This window comes from Xiphophorus hellerii, chromosome 9 (genome assembly GCF_003331165.1).
Source record: "Xiphophorus hellerii strain 12219 chromosome 9, Xiphophorus_hellerii-4.1, whole genome shotgun sequence".
Lineage (NCBI taxonomy): Eukaryota > Metazoa > Chordata > Actinopteri > Cyprinodontiformes > Poeciliidae > Xiphophorus > Xiphophorus hellerii.
Genome location: NC_045680.1, coordinates 22,214,038 through 22,233,933, shown reverse-complemented (window position 1 = coordinate 22,233,933; position 19,896 = coordinate 22,214,038). Strand labels below are relative to the sequence as shown.

At 38.9% G+C, this 19,896-nt stretch overlaps 1 protein-coding gene across 5 annotated transcripts in view; it reads right to left on the bottom strand.

Annotated features, from left to right (window-relative positions):
- Window positions 1-1,905: 1,905 nt before the first annotated feature.
- The window catches only part of clocka (clock circadian regulator a), a 32,320-nt gene continuing 14,329 nt past the window's right edge, over window positions 1,906-19,896 (bottom strand). Inside the window, exons 1-22 of one of the 5 annotated variants that reach the window (XM_032572485.1) lie at window positions 18,703-18,889; window positions 15,854-16,046; window positions 15,671-15,762; window positions 14,448-14,507; window positions 12,615-12,763; window positions 12,441-12,532; window positions 12,253-12,342; window positions 12,025-12,145; window positions 11,821-11,934; window positions 11,608-11,726; window positions 10,902-10,984; window positions 9,271-9,377; window positions 9,033-9,180; window positions 7,830-7,905; window positions 7,600-7,741; window positions 7,418-7,518; window positions 7,203-7,301; window positions 6,294-6,449; window positions 5,949-6,164; window positions 4,962-5,149; window positions 4,619-4,868; window positions 3,174-3,341 (exon numbers count right to left, since the gene is read on the bottom strand). In XM_032572485.1, coding sequence (XP_032428376.1) covers window positions 3,174-3,341; window positions 4,619-4,868; window positions 4,962-5,149; window positions 5,949-6,164; window positions 6,294-6,449; window positions 7,203-7,301; window positions 7,418-7,518; window positions 7,600-7,741; window positions 7,830-7,905; window positions 9,033-9,180; window positions 9,271-9,377; window positions 10,902-10,984; window positions 11,608-11,726; window positions 11,821-11,934; window positions 12,025-12,145; window positions 12,253-12,342; window positions 12,441-12,532; window positions 12,615-12,763; window positions 14,448-14,507; window positions 15,671-15,690 — 2,499 coding nt within the window. In that variant the 5' untranslated portion in view covers window positions 15,691-15,762; window positions 15,854-16,046; window positions 18,703-18,889. Of the gene's footprint in view, window positions 3,342-4,618; window positions 4,869-4,961; window positions 5,150-5,948; window positions 6,165-6,293; window positions 6,450-7,202; window positions 7,302-7,417; window positions 7,519-7,599; window positions 7,742-7,829; window positions 7,906-9,032; window positions 9,181-9,270; window positions 9,378-10,901; window positions 10,985-11,607; window positions 11,727-11,820; window positions 11,935-12,024; window positions 12,146-12,252; window positions 12,343-12,440; window positions 12,533-12,614; window positions 12,764-14,447; window positions 14,508-15,670; window positions 15,763-15,853; window positions 16,047-18,702; window positions 18,890-19,896 lie in introns of those variants that run through there. The other 4 variants (XM_032572486.1, XM_032572489.1, XM_032572487.1 and 1 more) reach the window with 4 other exon arrangements.

Here is a 19,896-nt window from a genome sequence, read left to right as displayed (position 1 = left end):
TGTGCCAGTCAGAGCTGCTAAAGCATTACTGAGTGGCTGTTCTTTTTTTTTTTTATAAAGATTTATTTGCTAGTTTATTACAAATAATTTATTTTTTAAAAAATGTATTTTTTTAGTTCCTAATCTTTTCGCTTTTCTAAATTAGATATTGTACAGTTTTGTTTCTGTTGTTGGAGAGCAAATGAAAGGACACAAGTGATCGCTCTCTGTGGATATAATATAAAACAGATTAAGTGTTTTTAGAAAATAAAGATATGAAAGTCACCAGTTGCAGGCAGCTAATTAAAAGACTATATACAGATTGATGATCTGGTTTTACTGTTATATTTCAGACAGAATTATTCAATATAATTAAAAGAAAAAGAGATAAAACGTAATACTACGTTAGATTTTTCTTTTTGTCTATTAAGAGGTTTGAAAAACGAATCTAAAACCGCCTCAGTGAAGGTTGTTAAACCCCATGATGAACAGCAGGTGGCAGTAGTGTCCCAGTAGAAAGTTGTTTGCCGTAAGTAATCTTTTTTGTGTTAAAAACAAAAAGACAAAATATTTTTTGTATCATAGTAGACTGGTAAGCAACTGGTAAAATGGGGAGTTGTGAAAATGGTTGCTTACAAATTCAGTTTTGTACTAATGTTGGCCTCTTGAATGTAGACAGAAACAAACAGGTTATGCAATTTAATTGTGATACTTTAAATCTGAGGAAAATTCAGGGGAATAAAGAATTGATGAGCCACAAGGTCTTTCAGTGCCTTGAAAAATACTCCTGCCCTTTTGTCACATCGCAATCACAAATCTGAATCTCTATTGTCGGGATTTGATGTGATGGACCCGAACTAAGTAGTCTGTAACTGGACACGTACACAGTTCTATGATTTCTACAAAAAACAAAACTGAAAAGTGTGGCATGCATTTGTATTTTATCTTTCAACTGTTGCTTTTTGGAAAGCTCGTCCTGCTAGGAAAACACAGACAAGCAGTACATTTGTCTTCTTTTAGTAACGTAATGAGTCCTGATAAACATAAATGAACTATAAAGCAACACTTTGTAAAACGGGTGTGAACTTCTGAGCTCAACTCGACTGAACCGAGCTAAATGTTCACAGCCAACATCGGTGTCTGACCTCACGCATACAGTTGTTGAAGAATGGTTGAAACTAAGTCCTACGGTAGGAAAATAGCTCTTACTTATGTTCAAATCTGTGTAAAGTTGAACCAGCAAAATTACTTTTGGCATTTTAACCTATACAGTAGGACTTCAGGAGATGCTTTGTGGCTCCAAATGAAATGTTGGAAGAGAGGTTAAGCACTTTGTAGCCACTTGCCTCCGCATGGCAGAAGAGGCCGCAGAGCCGTGAGTTTCCCACCATCTGCTAGTGAATAAGATCAGATGGTGAGGAGGCTGTCGGGATCAGGCCAACACAGTCAGAGCGATTCCGGGAACCCAGGAGGAGTCAGCGAGGGAGTTTGATCCGTCCCTGCAGCGTGAGTCGAGTCCTCATGTCTTCTCCGGCCTGATGACGACTCGCACCGAGCTGAACGTGTTCCAAACGCTGGCCACACTGCCAACGAAACCACGATATCCTGGGGAAAAGACACCGATGCCAACGATAAAGCAGAAGTGGGTCTTTGTGTTTGTTGTGTAAAGAAGAAAATTTGACAGTTGGGTGGGAGGGGGGAGCAATGTGGATAAAGTTAAAATGCTTGGCTGCCTCCGGAAAACTGCAGCGCAAAAAGGACGGGGGCAAGTTAGAGGTTAAGCACATAAATGGATAATTTGTGATTTTTATGTTCTGGTGAGTGTTTCCGTGTGTGTGTGTGCCAAGGCAAGTTTCAAATCCGTTCCAACCCAAAACGTTGAGGCTAATGTTGCATGGTCGGAAAAGTCATGTCTCACACCAGCTGTTAAAAGAAATGTTGGCTTTATTTTCTTTGAAGGCCTGATTTTTGACAGGAATGATGTAAACCTGACAGATATATCAAGAATTGTCGGATTGAATTTCCATTTAAAATCGGATCCGTCCATTTCTCCACAGAGCAGCTGCCTGCTGAAATGAAACATCCCCACGGTATTTGTAAAAATAATGAACAAAGATCACAAGGCAGATTTCCCTTTTAGATATTCTCTATATATATATATATATATATTGTTTTTTATAGATATATAGACTTTTTAAGAAATGTAGAACAGAACATGTTGAAGAATTACACAGCCCGAGATGGGAGATTGAAAGATCTTCAGAAAACAGGCGAGACAAATAAATAAAGATATGAATGAGGACAAATCTCACTGCTGCTTTCATTTAGCTTCATTGTGGTAGTAGGTAGTTTCCATTTCATGAGCAACAGCTCACAAATTTGCAGTCTTCACTGTTTGGATGTTTAACACAACATTAAAAGAAAAAACAAAACAAAAAACAGACAGAAATGTGACTCAGACGGTTGAGAAGTAAACTGTGTGGAAAATAAAGGTCAAAGATTGAAAACAAAAAAATAATTAAAAAACAGAAACAAAATCCAAACAGCATCGGCATCGTCTGCTATGCAGACGCACAAACGTCCCCGCGGGAGAGAGCAAGTTGGGAAACATCAGCCACTGAGCATGTAAGAGCTTTTTTTTTTTTTTGTCTTAGACTTCCTGGGGGGAAAAAAACCTGTATATTCAAACCTGCAAAAAACAACTATGCATTTCATGCATCATATAAAATATTAGGTCTTTCTTTTTCTGTATATTTACATTTATATATTACACGATATTCTGTACAGTTAAACTGCCATCTACACCACATTCATAAAAATATTTTCTGACCCATAATTATTTTTATACAGAAAAACAAAAAGAGCAACAAAAAAAAAAAAAAAAATACAATATATCCAAACTGCCTGATCTGTTTCAAGATGCCGACGGTAAAATCTTTAACTCCAGTTAGTCGTAGCGAGTCCAGGCCTGGTTCTCCGCTGAACTCATCCCATTTGGAGGTTTTTCTTCTTTGTTGTTTATTTATTTACTTTTTTTACAAGCAGAATAGATCCTTGTGAGAAGCCAGGCTGCATTGTCAGTCTCTTCTCTGCTTCAGAGGCAGGACCTTCGTCTGTGTTTTCTGCAGAACTTAACATGACACTTGTGTCAAAAGACCTGCGCGTCTTAGTTTGGCTGATCTTACGTCAGTCAGCTACTGAGGCTGAGTGGACGGGCGGTCAGACAGACTGTCTGACCGGTGAGCAGCCAGCTGATGCTGCTGCTGTTGCGCTGCGGCAGAGAAGGTGCTGTGCTGCTGCAGAGGGAACGCCGCCTGGAGGATTAGCTGGGTCGACTGATTTCCATGAAGGAGCCGAGGAGCCTGGAGCGCAACGTTTAGATCAGTAAGACAGAGGAAACGTTTAGTCAATATTTAATGCAAGAAACAAAATCATTCTTACACCTTAAAGAATGACGGTGTTAAGAATGTTCCTAAACTTCAAAATATTGAAGTTTAAAACTTAAAATGGCTCTCATACACACAGACATTAATATGATTCTGTATAGAATTTTACGTACATTTATGGACATCAATGTTACATTCAATTTGAGTTTTTTTTATCAAAGTACTGCTCTTTTACAGAATAGAGAAACTATGAAGCATACAATTTCCAAAATATTGAAGTTTAGGGAAGTTTACAACCCTAAAATTTGATGTTTTGGCTTTTTTTTTTCTTACAAACAGAAAGTAGCAAATGATAGTGAAATTTTACATTTTATTTAAACTTTCTAAAAGTGCTGTGTTTATCAGTCCCCTTTATTCTGATACCCCTAATCATAATCCAATGCAGCCAATTGCCTTCAGAAGTCACGTAATTAGCAAAAACAATTCACCAACTGAACCATATTTAAATTTTACAAGTTGAAATATCTGTAATATTTCAACTTGTATTACTACCTACCTACATACAGTACATACTGTACATACACCCCCCCCAACCCCCCCCCCCCCCCCCCCACACACACACACGTGTATAAATAAATTGGGCAAAACATCAATTTTATTGATTAATCAAATTTTCTTCGCTTAATCAGTTTTTTTTGTTTTTGGAAATTGAATTCTTTGAAAATCAGGACTTTTTTTTGTAACAATACACAACTTCTGTTTCCATAGTTCATAGTGATGTCGGCACGCCTACGGCCGCCATCTTGTTTGACAAGCGTGTTTTATAGGTTTGAATTATTTGGACTCTGGTCAACTCACAGGAGGAATGATTGAAGTAAAGCCAATTTATGAAAATATTTTCTCTCATTTGTGATGTCTTTTTTTTTAATAAGACATTATATAACAACAATTAAAATCTGAAATCAAATTAGGTATAAAAAAAATCTTAATCTGTTAAAATAAAAATTATGAACTGCTTTCTGTTGGTATGTCATATAAAATCCCAAATAAAATAAGCTGAAGTGAAGTATGTAACTGAAACAAGACTAAATGTGAACAACATTCTGGGGGTATGAATAGTTTGTCTCAGTTTCTGAGATAATTTAAAACAGAAATATAGGTGCAGCCCTTTGCTAATGTCATCCAAGCTGAAATGTGAAATTAGCCGCTGAAAGTGAAGCTGCCAGTGATTCCAGTGGTGTTGCAGTGTGTACCTGCAGAAACTGTGGCTGCTGAGTGGCCAGAGAAGCTTGACCTGCCTGCAGCGCTGAAACCTGGTTCTGCACCTGAATCTGCTGCTGCTGCTCCTGCTGCTGAGAAATGCTGATGGTCTGAGTCTGGCCCTGCTGGGGAGCAAAGGCCGTCACCACCTGACCCATGAACATGGATGTGGGGACCATGACCGCCCCCATTGGGATCTGTCCTGTGACCAGCTTAGTCAGCAGCTGAGGAGCTGTAGGAAACCTGTGAGGTGAGAAAACGGGGTCAGAATGTCTCTCCTTGGCTGTCACCACAGCAACTAGACACGATCGTGACGACTGAGCTCTGAAGAAGCACCTTATCTGAGCAGAACGATCCTGTGCAAATGTTGCCACGGCAGTGTTGCTGGGTCCGGTATTTTGCGCCAGGCTTGTGGAAATCTGAACCATGTTAGCTTGGCTCTGCTGTGGTATCATCATAGTGTTGTAGAGGGAGCCGGAGAGAGGATTCTGTTGAGGCTGCAGAGTTAGTGTTGAGCGGTGAGACTGGGGGGAAAAAAAATAAGTAATGAGGTAGAAATAAGTTGATGGAAAATTCTTCAACAGTCATGGAAAGAGAACAACAGGATATCTGCAAATTTAAGACTTTTTAAACCTTTTTTAACGCCAACTTAAAAAGTATTTAAGACCAATTAGAAAATGTATAAATATGGGGATTTCTGGATAACTTGCTGCATTACAATCAAGTAAAAACTGTGAACCCAGTTCTGTGCATCTCACACTACATGTAGCTCTCCACAGCTTTAACCCCCATAGTGCCTAGCTTAAAAGCTTTGTTGCACCTATTCTCGTATGGGGTGGCAGCCAGGGTCAAAAACAAACATCATCCAGCCAACTGCTGATAAGTTTTCATTTACCCATGACAGAGGCAAACAAAGCTAGCTACCCCTGCTAGCTAGTTAGCAAAGAAAAAAAACAAAGAGCCTTGGTGGCTAGCCAGTAAAGCTATTCAACTAAGGCTAGCTAGCTAGTAAGGGTACATTAGCAGTTAGTTACGGATAGCCTCAAAAGCCTCCTGTCACAGAAATTGCAATGAAGATGTTTTCATGCAACTAAAACTTTTGCCTGACAGAAAATTCCTGTTCTGACTAAATTTAAGACCTGCAACTAAAGAATTGAACACTAATTTGGATTTTTGTAAAACTAATTTAAAAAATTTTAAGACAATTTGCATTTTAGACATACACATTTAAAACTAAGGATGTGCAGACACCTTGAATCCTTAATAAATGAGAGCTTATGGTTGACACACATTTAATCATTAAAATATTTTAGTGTGTCTGACCTGTGACATCACTGTGCTCTGGTCCCTCAGAAGTGTTTGCTGCTGGGACTGGGTTTGGGTTTGAACCGCCTGCTGCTGTTGCATGTTGTTCTGTAGAGCTGCTGGAGGGACCACCTGGCCTTGCATGCTCATTGTCGCCCCCTGCTGGCCAGCAGTGCCATGAGGCGTATGAGCTGAGCTGAGGTTCAGTCCTTCATCCCCTTTCTGTTGGAACATCTGACAAAAACATTTCAAACTCACACACAAAGTAAAAATAAAGTGAAACAATAATTCCATACATCCCAACAGAAACGGAAACAATAACGTCGTATTTAATATAACTTGAAAGCAGCAGCTGAGCAACACCTGCAGACTCTGCCCGTGGACCCTCTCCAGCTCCACCTGGATCTGCCGCAGCTCATCCAGCTGCCGCTGAATGTTGTCCTCGATTATCCTGGTCTTCTTCTCCAGCTGGTCCTTCAGGTGCTGCATGGCTTCCAGCTGGTTGGAGTACTGCACCGACTGTCAGAGAGAAAACCAACGTAAATATGGTATAGAGACCACGCTGCTAACTGTCCACTGGGGACGCAGGAAGTTTGTGGTCACATATCAAATATGACTTGGAAGAAATTTGATTTCATAATGTGATGCCTTGAATTTGGGCCTCTGTCTCTTTAAGAAAGTCGTGCTCTTTCTGAAACTCCACCTTCAGGAAGTCATCACCTCATCGCTCCTCCGTTAACCCTTTAATGTTTTTACCAGCGTTGCTCAGAGAAGACGCTGGTATAATGAGCGCAGCAGATGTGCAGATCCACCCGATGTTTGCTAATTGCTGCTGGGCTAGTCTGAAGGAGCCGGGTGGGGCAAGCAGGAAGGAAGAGCTGCTCTGTGATGTCGGAGCTTAAGAGCAGCGCCTCGAAGGCGGAGCTAGGTCCACTCTGGCGTTTTGCACAGCTGAATGGTTGCCATGGGAGATTAAAGGATTTCTCAAACAGAATCAGAATCCATGTATGTTTTTTGACAAGGGATTAACATTGTAAATGTTAATGATGTAAATATCAAAAAAGTAATTTTTACATAATACTGCCCCTTTCTAATCTTAACAAAGTCCTACCATGAGTATTAAGACTTTTTCAAGGCACTAAGTCATATAATTCACATACTTTTCATTGGCAACAAATTGTAATGTGAGAAGCTGACAGAGCGCTGATGGACCAGAAGGAATATTCATCAGATAAACAGCAGGGTGCGCTCCAGTTCTGTGAAGTTCCTTACTTGGTTGTTTTGAAGCTGTTGCTGAGGCAGCTGTTGAGACTGCTGTGAAGTCATGGAAGGCGCCCCGTTCTGGCCCGTGTTCTGGGAGCTCATCGACTGCTGGAGAAACGACCCGAGACAATTGGAAAAGATAAAAGTCTTGGCAATCAGGTCAGAGTAAGGTCAAGCTAACAGCAAACCCATACACCAAAGTGTTGACTATCTTTCCTGCTGACCTGACTGCTGACTGATGATCTCCGCTGCGATGTCATTTCCACGGCAGAGACAGACTGTCGGCCTGGTGTACTTCTGTCTCCCTGCATCTTCATCTGTGAAGCTGAGGAAGAAATATGATCAGATTAAAACCGAAAACGACCCTCATGGGTATCTTCATCGATGATAAAAAAAAAAAGCTTACAGGCCGGGTCAGAGACGGCAGTGTGGGAGGATTTGCGCGAGCTGCGCGATGAGGCTGACGGGGTCCGGCTGTGGTTAAAACGCTCCAGAGCTTCTTTCAGGCTGGAGGCGTTGAGCTGCGATTCGGAGCCTGAATCCTGGGACTGGCGAGCCAAGGCGTCACCAGAGGTTAAATACTCAACTTTTATTATTTAAAGAATAACGAAGAAACACGTCGAGCAAACGTCTCACCTTGTCAGCTGCGACCTCGGGGGGGCAGTCTTCGATTCCGAGCTCTCGCCGTTGTTCTGCTCGTACTTCAGCGTAGCTGCAGAGGAGAGGCGCTGGATGAAATCCATATGTAGGTTGAACCATGAAGGTATTCATAAATGCTCAATTTGTTCAGTTCTTGCCACGTTACAACCACAAATTTTATTGTTTTATTTGACAAATCAAAACAAAATAGTGAATTATTGTGGAGGGGAAAGAAAAAGGATGCATATTATCTTTTTTCCATCCCAAATAAAAATCTGAAAAGTTGTTATTTGGGCTCATTGTTCTGCTGGAATATTGTTTAACAAAAAGTACAAGTTCCATTTGCAGATTATTTCACTTTTAGCAAGACATTTTTCCCATGTTGTAAGTGAAATTATCTGCCAGTGGAACTAGAACTTTTCCATCAGTACTAAGGAATTATTGACCTAAAATAAGCTCCTACATCTTGTTAAAAGGTTATTTGTAAGTTAGTTTTGTTTTATTACTAATATATTTGAAACAAGACCAAAAATATTTTTGACTGTGTGGTTTTAGATTTAATCTGTGGGTTTTTATAAAGTGCCATTTAACATTATTTGTTGTGACTGGGAGCAACATAAACTAATTACACTTATTTTATTAAAAAAACAATTTTCTCATTGTTGAGATTTTCCAATGTAATTATTCTTTCTTAGTTAAATAAACAACGAAGAAAAAAATGGACATACCCATTTTCAAATTTGGTGATTTTTGAGGATAAATAGTCCAAAATTTTATTTCTGTGGATCAGTTAAAATGTTAAAATTTTCCAAATTCAAAAACACATTATTAATCCCAGAGGGAAATTAATTGTTGTCGTATCTCATTAATTTAGATTCTTCAAAGAGTTACTGTAGATGGTGATGGCTGTTGGCAGGAGAGATCTCCTGCAGCAGTCTGTACCGCACTGAATCTGACAAAGCCTCTGACTGAAGATGTGCTGCCTTCCCAAGACAGTCTGGTGACGAGGCCTAATTAACTTTATAAGTAAAAATACTTTTAAAACCATTCCACTTGACAATTAGGGACACAATACACAGTAAATTCCTGATTATAATTTCACAAAACAGGATAAAGGTTGAGCTGCGCTACTCTTGCAAGTCACCATAACAAGCATATTAATGCATATATATAAACCATTACGCACTGACACATATATACCTGACAACAGTGTGTGTGCAGACGATAAACTCAGGCCTGGAGTTCCACTGATGGTATGTGATGTAGTAGTGGGTCTGCAGCCAAATCCACTGCTGCCCTTTGGTGAGGAACCTGTAGTAGCACGACTTGCCTTTCCCATATTGCATCACTAAGCGGAAACAAAGAGATGAAATTTGTTCTCCGAGATGACAGGAAGTGATCAGGATACTTCAGTGATTGGATGCAGTGGAGCGCTTACAGTGTTCGTGGCATTTGGCCAGTGTCTCCAGGTCGTCTACATGGTAGTAGTCGTAACCTGAGGTACCCAGGACTTCGAATGGGAGGTACCCGATGATGGGCGGGGCTCTGGGCAAACCAACGCAGCAGAAGTGTTAGTGGGAATTTAACCTAAATACAGCAACACTAAACACTCGGTCCAACAACTCACTATTGTCAGCTAGAGGTCATTATTCACAGATTATACACCAACAAAAGTTTGTGGAAACTGAGGTACACTAGAGAGTGTTGCATTTCATTTTGGTCTTCAAGAAGCTGTGAAATTATTCAAAACTAACTTAAGGTTTTACAAGAACACACAACAGATCAGGGGGCTGTCATTATTTGCTAAACAAAGAAGCCCAAATGGAGAAACCGTGAGACAAAATTAAGGTATTGTGAACCTTTTGACAAGTCTAACAGCAAACCAGCGAGTAATAAATTCCCTATAATGAAATATCACAAATCCACCGTTCCTCCTAAGTGTAAGGACATCCATTTTAAACGTTTATCCTTCAAATCATTTTACTCATTTATTTCTCATAGACCAAGGCAACGTGTGTAAAACAGAAAACGAGTTTAGCGGAAAACTAAATTGAATACTGTAGCTTGATTTAAACTCAAATGTTGAGCTGTAGATCCATCAATAGTGAGGTAGAACTGGGTAAACGTCACTTTGCTGCAATATGTATTTGTAACTCAACTTCTATAACTAGGTTGACTTAACATTTATTTATGTATTTTGTAAATAATTTCTTCCTCCTTTGAAAGTTGATACTACAAACAACTATGTGAAAATTTTATCTCAGCTTTAATCTTTCACATAGCATGAGGTATATGGTCAATTTTCACTGCAGCCTGTATTATTATTTTTTTATTTACTTCAAATAAACTTTAAAACATTGCTGCATGTTTGCCATTTGCACAATTCTGATGTGCAAAAGTTGGCTTTAGTTGGTTCAAAAAGCATCTTTCAACCACATTATTGGGTCAAGACAAACATAGATGCTTTCGAGCAGCAAACTGCCAAAAACCCTCTACAAAAGTGTTCATACTTACTGATCATCATTTCATCAAGTGCATTCAATGAGAAGCACCTGGCTGTATGGCGTTTTCCCCACAGGGCTCCTATATTTTATCTCTAAACTGAATGAATGATGAGAGTGTGGCATCTGTTATGTGTTTTTGTACATTGGAGGACAGATTTAAATAATGCTAGCAGCTTTTAAGGACAGGCTCTTCTTTATTATAAAGCTCATTTTTTGGGAAACAGGCCAAGAGGAGTCAGCATGAGGTCACACAGCCTGAATTGTGAGCAGTTGCGGTGAGGCTTTTGTGCATCATTGGCGCTGCGTGAGTCACTCTGGGAAAATACTCATGACTGATTGCAGATCAGGCTGTCCCTGCTGTTCTTTTACAGATTTAATTGCATTCTCTGGAAACACAACATGTGCATTGTATATATAAAAAGATGGAGGCCAAAGTTTGTAAGCAGGGGTGTAAAAGTACCTCATGCATGTGATAAACAATGACAAAAACAAACAAACAAAAAAAAACTAAGTTAAAACTAGTTAGAACATAATTTTTTTTAAAAAAAAGTTTAAATATTTATACCTGTGGTCCAAGAAGAGAAATTTCCACTCTAAGCTATGCCTGGAGGTGAATTCCTCATTAGGCTCCTCAACAGTGCACATCTCCTGTTAGAGTGGAGAACAAATTAGTGCATTTAGAGCCTTTCATAAGCACAACTAGGTCAGAAGATATCCAAGTTTTAAAGTACATTTATGGTGGAAATAATAATAAAAATACACCCATGCTGTGTTTCCATCACATCAAAATAGACAGGAGGTAAAAAATACATAGATAGACAAGCTGTGAAAGGAGATTTCAAAACATTGTTAAACAACTAATGTGGAACCCTTCAAAAACAGTGGTCTTTGTTACTCGGCTATAAAAGCAGAACTCCAGCTGTAAAAACTGTTGTTACCACAACAAGAAATCATTTTAAAAGTCTGAATAATTGTAGTTTTTCAAACGTCGTTTAAAAAAAATTGAAGAAAGCCTTTAAAAAATGTACGAGCTTGTTGTAATTTTAACAAGAGAGGAATGAGCATAAACTAAAAAGACTTAAGCAAAGGTGCAGTAAAGCATCGGTTTTCCTACGTGGCAGATGCTAAACCGTTCCCTACAGAAATGCTCAATAAAATCACACACATCAAACCGGTGTTTCTCAGACTTCTTCTTCTTCTGGATTTCCCTGCAGTGACTAAAGCAGTAATCTGAATGTGGGTCAAGCAGAAGAAACAACAACAATCCTCACCTTGAGGAACTGCGGCTTGGCCAGCCTTACAGTCGCAATCAGGCACACTCTGTCCTCAAACGTAGAGTGAAGCGATCGCTGGATCACCCCGTCAAAACCGTTTCTGTTACAGTTAGGCACTGTTTACAAAAGGAGGAAAAGTTCAAAGAAAAGAAAAATTAAATTGGAAGAAAAACAAAAACACAGACAATGACTGTGAGCAACGCGTTTTACCATTATTCAGAGATTTGAAGTTTCCTATGAATTTGACAAATTCATACACGGGGGGCTCCTTGGGATCAATTGTCCCTCGAAGCATATGGCAACAGAACTCAAGCTGATTCTTTGCTGGGAAAAAAAAACCCAACAACAATATTTTAAAAACTACACTTTTCCAAGTTAAATAAAGAATACTGAAAGCTAAATCTGCAAGCTTACTTTTCAGATACTCTGGCGTTAGAGTCTCTCCCTCTGTGACATGTGAGGACAGAGCTTTGTACACGTCAGAGTGCTCCCCCGAGGGCAGAAAGTTTAAAAGGTTCTGATCCACAAGATCAGACTGAAACACACAACACGAGACTTTATAAAAATGTGTGACGAAGCAATCGAGTGTGATCAAGTGAACAGCTAAAAAGCTATTTGAATGTCGAAACAGGCGAAACTCACTGGTAAGTGTTCGAGAAGAGACGTCACGTTCTCCGAAACGTAGATTATGTTCCCGTCGGTCATTATGGCGAGGAAAAACCCATCCAGGGCCTTGAGGATAAAGTGTTTCTTTATTTAACAAATGCCTTTTTTATTGAAAGGAAAGTTGAACAAGTAGGGAAAAAAAGAGAAAAAAAAATCAGCTTCACCTCCAGCATCAGCTGAGTGAACTCTTCATTACTAAGAAACGGAGGCTTCCAGTCTTGTCTGATCTCTGTTGATTCTGACTGAGCAGCAATTTCTGTTCAGGAGACAAAAACCATGAAACTTAGCGCCCGGCTCAACCGTTTTTTTTTATTTTTCTTCCCCTCACCGTTTCTCACCTTTGTGTTTGTGCAGGAAGTCGATGCTTTTCTGCAAAATAGTGGACTTGTCCATCTTGCGGGTGTTTCCTGGCAACATGGTGCCCAGCTCCTTAATGAGGACATTGAACTGGTCTCTGCGCTTCTTCTCGGACTTGTTACGGGACTCACTGTTGGATTAGGAGAGAGACGATTCATTTGGATTCATTTGACTGCTGTTTAGAATAAAAGTCAACTCTGGTTACGTAGTTGTGATCTGTACGATATACTAAATAACTGTGTGTCTAAGATAATTTATCATAAAATCCCAGTCCAAAATAAATAGAAGTCACACTCCTACATTGTTCATTTGCATAGACCTTAACGCTTATTAAAAAAGATAATCTGTTTTAGTCTTTCAGAGAGTTAATCTCTCCTTAACAGCACTGATCTTGATTCAGTTTTGTCAAAGAGATTTTTTCTCAACTTGAAGGATTTTTTAAAATGTAAAAACACAAAAGCTACGTTGTGTGTTCAGACAAGATGATATTTAACATCAGAAGAAGCATGAGTGTTTTGATGAGAGTGACAAAATGAACTCCCTAACAACTACTACTAAAAATATTTTTCTTTGAAGCTATACTGACAACTGGTTAATTTGGTCACAACTATCACCATAAAAATGTTTTATTCTGTTACTCATATGTAGCAAAGATAGGTGTGGGCTATACCACTATTTCCGTGGTGTCATTTTTTTTTTTAAACTAAAATATTTTTACACAAGCAAAACTGTTTCAGACAATACCCTTCCAGTATTTAGTATGCGGATGTATTTATGAAATGTTAATAATGTTCGAGACAGGTTGGCAAAATTGGCAAAACACTTTATGTTTATTGTTCTCTGTACTTGGCTATGTTTCTTTTCTTTAACAGCTATGCTTTTAAGTACAAAATTATGATGGCAATTTTATTGTTAAAATAAATTAATTAATTTAAAAAAAGGGTGACCCCTTTCCACAGCCACTCCAACAGAAGGCTGAGGCAACTATAATGAGTCCAGGGTTTCCCCCAGAAAACTTGCTAAGCCCGATTGTGGGGATGCCGAAGCGGTCCACCGTGTTTTTGTATTAAAAAATTTTAAGTTCATAGGACATGTAAAATATTGCTGGGTAATTATGTTATTAGAAGACATGCACTAACGCGCCGGCCAACCGAGGAACACATACAACAACTTTATCAGCACAGACACAGAGCCACACGCAGGGCAGCGTGTCGGGAGGTAGACGCACATGTCGCACATAATTCTTTGTTCACAAAGATATATCATCCTCACTGCACAGTGCACGCTCAACGTGCACCTCTATAAGCACAGCTATCGGTTATATTAGCAGTTCTCATTGAGCTAAGCAGAGCTAATGCTGTGGTTTTTAGACTTGACTCATACCTTGATGAAGAATTATCCAAAAAACCCAAGTCCTCAAAGGGTGTTGATAGAAATGTTTATACATGTGTGCCTGTGTCCAGTTTGAGTGAAAGAAGGCGCACATGATCCGTGCCAAGGTAAACTTCAGAGATCAAATGACGGCAGCATGATAGATGCCCAATGCGCTGAGGCGCCAGTGGTGTGATTGGTTCGCTTCCTGCCCTGTTCAATGCATCAACTATAAACCCATCTTTCAGGAACGATTCTACCAGTGAATTGCTCAGCACAGCACAGAGGCTTGCAGTCCAGCTTATTAAAAGAAAATTACGTAAAAAACACAGCAAAAAAAACAAGCAACGCTTAGCCTGCCAGGGGAGTGGGCAAGTATAGCCTGGCGGCCCACCAGGCTTATAATACACTGGGGGAAACCCTGGTGTGATAGAGGTTATTACCGTTTGGCTTTGTCCTTTTCATCTTCTTCCATTAACCCATCAAAAATGCTGCTGTCATCTCTAAACAGAGGACAATAAAACAGCACTATTTACAAACAACAGGAACCTACATAACAAGAAGGGGCGCACCGATTGAGGTTTTCCGGTCGATCTCCGATCTTTGAAAAGCCAGACCTGCCAATTCTTTTGTCAGAAAAGTTACTAAATATAACAACAAAGTTTCTAAGTTGGTAACAGTGTGGAGACTTTTTTTTTAACCGTTCACGGACAGACGTGACCTGCTGGGCGGGTCTGTGAGTCAGCCGTCTCTCATGGTAGAGCTACAGGGGACAGTGGCTGACTTTCAGACCTCGGCTAAGATGTATAAGATCGGTGGACGATCAGCAGAGCTCCCAAAATTAAGGAAGTCTGGGCCAATTTATCGACAGACCAATTTATCGGTGCACCCCCTTTAAATAAGGCTTTTAAATTTCAGTGGAGGCACGACAACGCAAAAGTGTCCTCATTAATAAGATTTTAGTTTTCCAATGTAGATATAGCATAAATGAACATGTCTGAGAATTACACGCATTAATGACAAAAAATACAGAAGTATAAAAAAAATACTCATCTTCACAAGACAGGTGACGATGAGAGTTTATGAACGAAATGTTTAGATTCAAATACTGACTTTTTTTTTTTTTTTTACTAAGAACGAGAAGAGAGCTACACAGCACAAAGTCGATACAAGCCACCCACAAGCCTTCAGGACAAAAAGATTTTTCGTAAAATGAATCAGTTCAGTAATCATTCAACACAGATAAACACCTTAAGTCACAATAAAGTATTTTGATGACACAAAAAGCATTGGGATCTCAGTATGGGTTAGGAGGCAACTATCTGTACTCCAACACCAGCCGGTGTAAAAAATATATATATATAATCAACAGGGAAATAAAATATTTTTTGAAGAAACTGTCCAAGTTGGCACAGTTTGAAACTGCAGCACTGCAGACATCTAGAGTTTTAGCCTCTCCCCTCCCTTGGCGACGAAACTGCATTGATGATTCAATATAATGCGCAGCTCTAACTTTTACTAAGTGCTAACTTGTTCCTTCCTATTCCTTTTTTCCCCTTATTCAGATCATAATAAGGAATTTTAAAATCCAGTTTGTGACCCTACAGTATACCATGTCTGGACCGCTCATTAGAAAAGAAGCAAACGTTTAGAATATCCATCTCACCGGTTAATGCTTGAGGTCATTTTGTAACCTGTTCAGGGTTGCAGAGTCGGCGTGTAGTCTTTTAATCGTGAGGTAGACATTTGTGAATGAACCTTTAAAATAAAATGAGAGAGAAATAACCTTTAACGCCAAAACCACTAGCAAATATAGCACAGTCTTGGCGAAGCAGAATCCTATCCTCACCAAAAATAAAGCCAGTCGTGCGAGAGGAAAGTGTGTCTGGATGAGTGAAGGGTCTCGGTGGGTGGGCTGCAGCAGCGGTTGATGTTGGACTTGAGTCTTGGAGGAGAGCTGAAAGTTGGTAAAAGGTCTTCAGTCAGATGAGTTTCTGGTCTCCTTTGGATGCAAGTGTTGTACATGGCAGCAACATCTGTTTCTATGAGACAAAAAAAGAACAACAGAGGATCAGGTGTGAGCTTCAAGACACCTCAGCCGGCCATGGCGACAATCTACCTGCACTGATGCATTACAGTGGAATGCGATGACTGGAAGAAATACATATATGTATATGCACTTTATAAACAGTTTCACAATAAAATGAATTCTGAAAGCGAGCTGAATGATTTGAGACCTTGGTTAAATCAAGTGTAGGCTACAGCAATACATCTTCACTCGATTTATTCCCAAAGATTAATGTATTTTTGCTGTAACTCAGCAGCAATCAGTAATGTTGGGTTTGTAACATTACTGATTTACAGAGGCAGTAACTGGCTGACATGGTACTTCCTCATATTTGTTAATAGATATTGTAAAGTAATATGAGAATGGATTGGCTACCATGAAAGCCAGCAAAAACTACACCATCAAGCAAAAAGATATATATATATATAAACAATCCAAGTGTCCATAGAGGAAGAGATTTTTTGAGGCATAAAGTTGATGAAGGTTTCTATTTGATTAAAAATGCCACTCAGTTGGTCAGCAATTATTTAAAGTGTTTGATTGCTGTAATGTCAGTAAAGAGTTTTCTGCTGATTATTATAGATATACAAATGCTTAACATGCCACTTGTTTTATTCAAGTATAAAGAGAAATATGCAAAATAAAATGTTATAAATATAAATAAAATTGTTTAATCATTTTTCAAAAGACGCCTGTCATTTCCTATGAAAAACATAATTCTCTGTTGAATCAAACATAATCCTAAATCTAAATCATACAGAGATATTAATAATTTTTTGAATTAACTGTATAAAATAGCAATCTATTGCAATTCTTCTATAAAAGCAGAAGATGTGACGTGAGTGCTTAAAAGTTGGTGGAAAACAGAGAAGTTTACCAAGAGTGAAGCCATGAGTTTATGGAGGCCATACATGACACAGAAATAAAAACATGTATGACTCATACATATACCAGGCTGCTGGCCATTAAGTTACTCAATGTTTGTATCTGCAGAGCAATGTTTTAATAGCAGGAGCTAATTCTGTCCATGACTCATGAGGAGGCAGTGGATAAAAGAAATGATTTTTAATAACTATGCATTAGTGAGCTGCAGAAGAGTCCCAACAATCCGCCTTTGAACCATTTTAGCTTTAAAAAAAACCCTCAAATTTATTCTCAGTGTTCAACATTTTTTTAATTATAAAATGTTTTTGTTCAGGAATCAGCGAGTGTAAGTAAACACAAAGGAAAATAGTAATGAGCAAAAGGGGGGGTGGGAAACATCTGTATTTTGTGGTATTTATGATTAAACTGTGATACGTGTCACAATAAGTTATACCAGCTGATTCTTAAGATTATTTTTCTAGTCAAATAATTTACACATTTTTTTCCCCATTCTAATAAATTTTGATTGGCTGAATTAATAAATGGTTATGAAATGTAGTGTCTACAGTACGTTCTTTCTTGCTTTAGTAGAAACTGAAATGTTTGATTTCATGCAGTAGTTCATAAAACCAAAAAACGTTTCACTCCCTTACAGATTTCTGCCGTTTTTTCTTTATTGTCGTCATGCTTGAATGTTTCAAATCAACAGGTTTCAATAACGGATGATGATAACAAAGTAAATACAAAAATATGTTTTCAAATTTCAGTCATTAAGGTGAAAAAAAGCCATCTAAACCATACCTGAAGATCTATTTGCCCCCTAAACCTAATAACGCTATGCAGTAATTCGGCCATATTGGAAGATTTTCCAGTATGAAAGGTGTGTTTGAAGATATTTTACAACATCTGAATTGGATTTAAGTCCAGACTTAGACTAGTCCACTCCAAAACTTCAATTTGTTATTTAAGTAACTTAGAGGTTTACTGTACTTTGAGTAACCCAAAGATGTCAATGATTTTGTTTTTCTACTGATTTCCCCCTTTTTTTCTGATATTTCAACCATTATAGAGGTTCTATTGAAATTACTTATTATATATTATATGTTTAAGTCAGCTAATACTCGCCTTCCCTTGTCACAAAAAGTGACAAGGGAAGGCGAGTGCGTAATCACAAGCTGCAACTATACAGAGGTATTTTATTGCATATGCCATGACTCTTGGCACAGATCGCACGAGTCTTATCTTAGATAACTGTTTGTCAACACAAATGGCTGACTACACATCAGTACAACTACTGTATAACAAAAAGTGAGGAGTGGTAGTAAAAGCTTTTTATAAACTTAGGTTCTCCTGACAAACAAAAGCAGGCAGCTTTTCACTATCAACAGAGTCAAGATCACTGGATCACAAGATTTTAGGGGAGGGGGGCTCAGGAAAATACCACATGCAGGAAAATTATACAAAATCGGCATTATGAGATAAAATTAAGTGATGCAAGGAAAATGTTAAAACATTTTCACAGCAATATCTTCACTGCCAAGTGAGTGTTGTGCAACCGGTAGAGCGAGGCTTGTATAACCATGACGTCATCTGTGATTCACTGACCTGCTGGCCCATTGACCTACTTTCCTCCTCCTCTTCCTCCTCCGATCTAACTTAATTACAGCTCCACAGGCAACACCTTCTACTTTTCAGCAAAAAAAATAAATAAAAAAAAAATCCCAGAATGCTGTCAACACGAAAGCCTTAGAAGTGCAACACATTACCTTGCGAGTACCTCAGGCATTCTGCATAGCGTGCTGTCGTTAAAAACACATGACATACAAAGGACTTCCTGGTGCCTCGAAGCCTCACCAGGAACAGATGGTCAGGAAAGTGATGAAGATGTGCTTATTGATGACACATCGACAATCAAGGGATTCCAAGAAACAGAGAAAAATGTAAAGTATTCTTCACCCTGAAACACAGCGACTGGTTTATCTTTTTCTTTTTTTTTTTGGTGCTTATAGAGCGACGTGGGATGCTTCAAGTGTGTTTGCGCATATGTGGGTGTGTGCAAGCCTGCTCCGATTTAGGGCAGCAGAGCTCTGAGGATATGAGTCACTGAAGTGGATCTATGGCGCCTCTCGTCACGCACCGCGCCACACCCATTGCTGGGACGCCGGCGCCAGCAACCGTGCCAACGGGCAACACCACGGCAACCGAGTAAAAATACCCTGGATGAATGCCTCCGCAGCTGATACTCCCTCTGTCATGCCATGAAAACATGAACAGAACGCAGGGATCGCCACTCTCTGTTATCCACTTGAGTCACTAGATGTGAAACACTGGGACGCTGCAGTGGCTCACATCCTGCAAACACATGCTTCTGTTCGGACACGGAGCAAATCATTTTGCATTTTTAGAAGAAACAAATCATTTTTACCTATATTGTTACAAAGTGTTTTTCTCTGCAAGAGGGAGCGTGAATGAGTCAATGTTAATGGCGTAAATTATAAAGAAGCTACAACGCTAACAGATGAGAAATGTTTTCAAAATTCAAAACAGCTCTCTCCCAAAACACCACATTACTTTCACTTTTGTTTGCAAATCAGTATTTGAGGGTTATTGAGATGTCTTTCATATGATTCCAATATTCAGAAAAAATATCTGTAGTGCCAAAAGGTAACTTCGAAATCATTAAATAATTGTTAACGTGTATCAAAAATTAAACAGGACATAAAGGAATTCTATTTAAACCTTACTGGTAACATCTGATTGGATAAATCTTTATAATAACTTCACTTCAGACAATCAGTTTGTGGACTATCAGTGAACCCAGATATAATAATGCTAATAATAATAATAATAATAATAATAATAATAATAATAATAATAATAATAATAAAACAGTCCAGTATCTAAAACACAAAAACCCGACGTGCTGATAAACGTCTTCTGCCAAACAGTTGTATTAGACG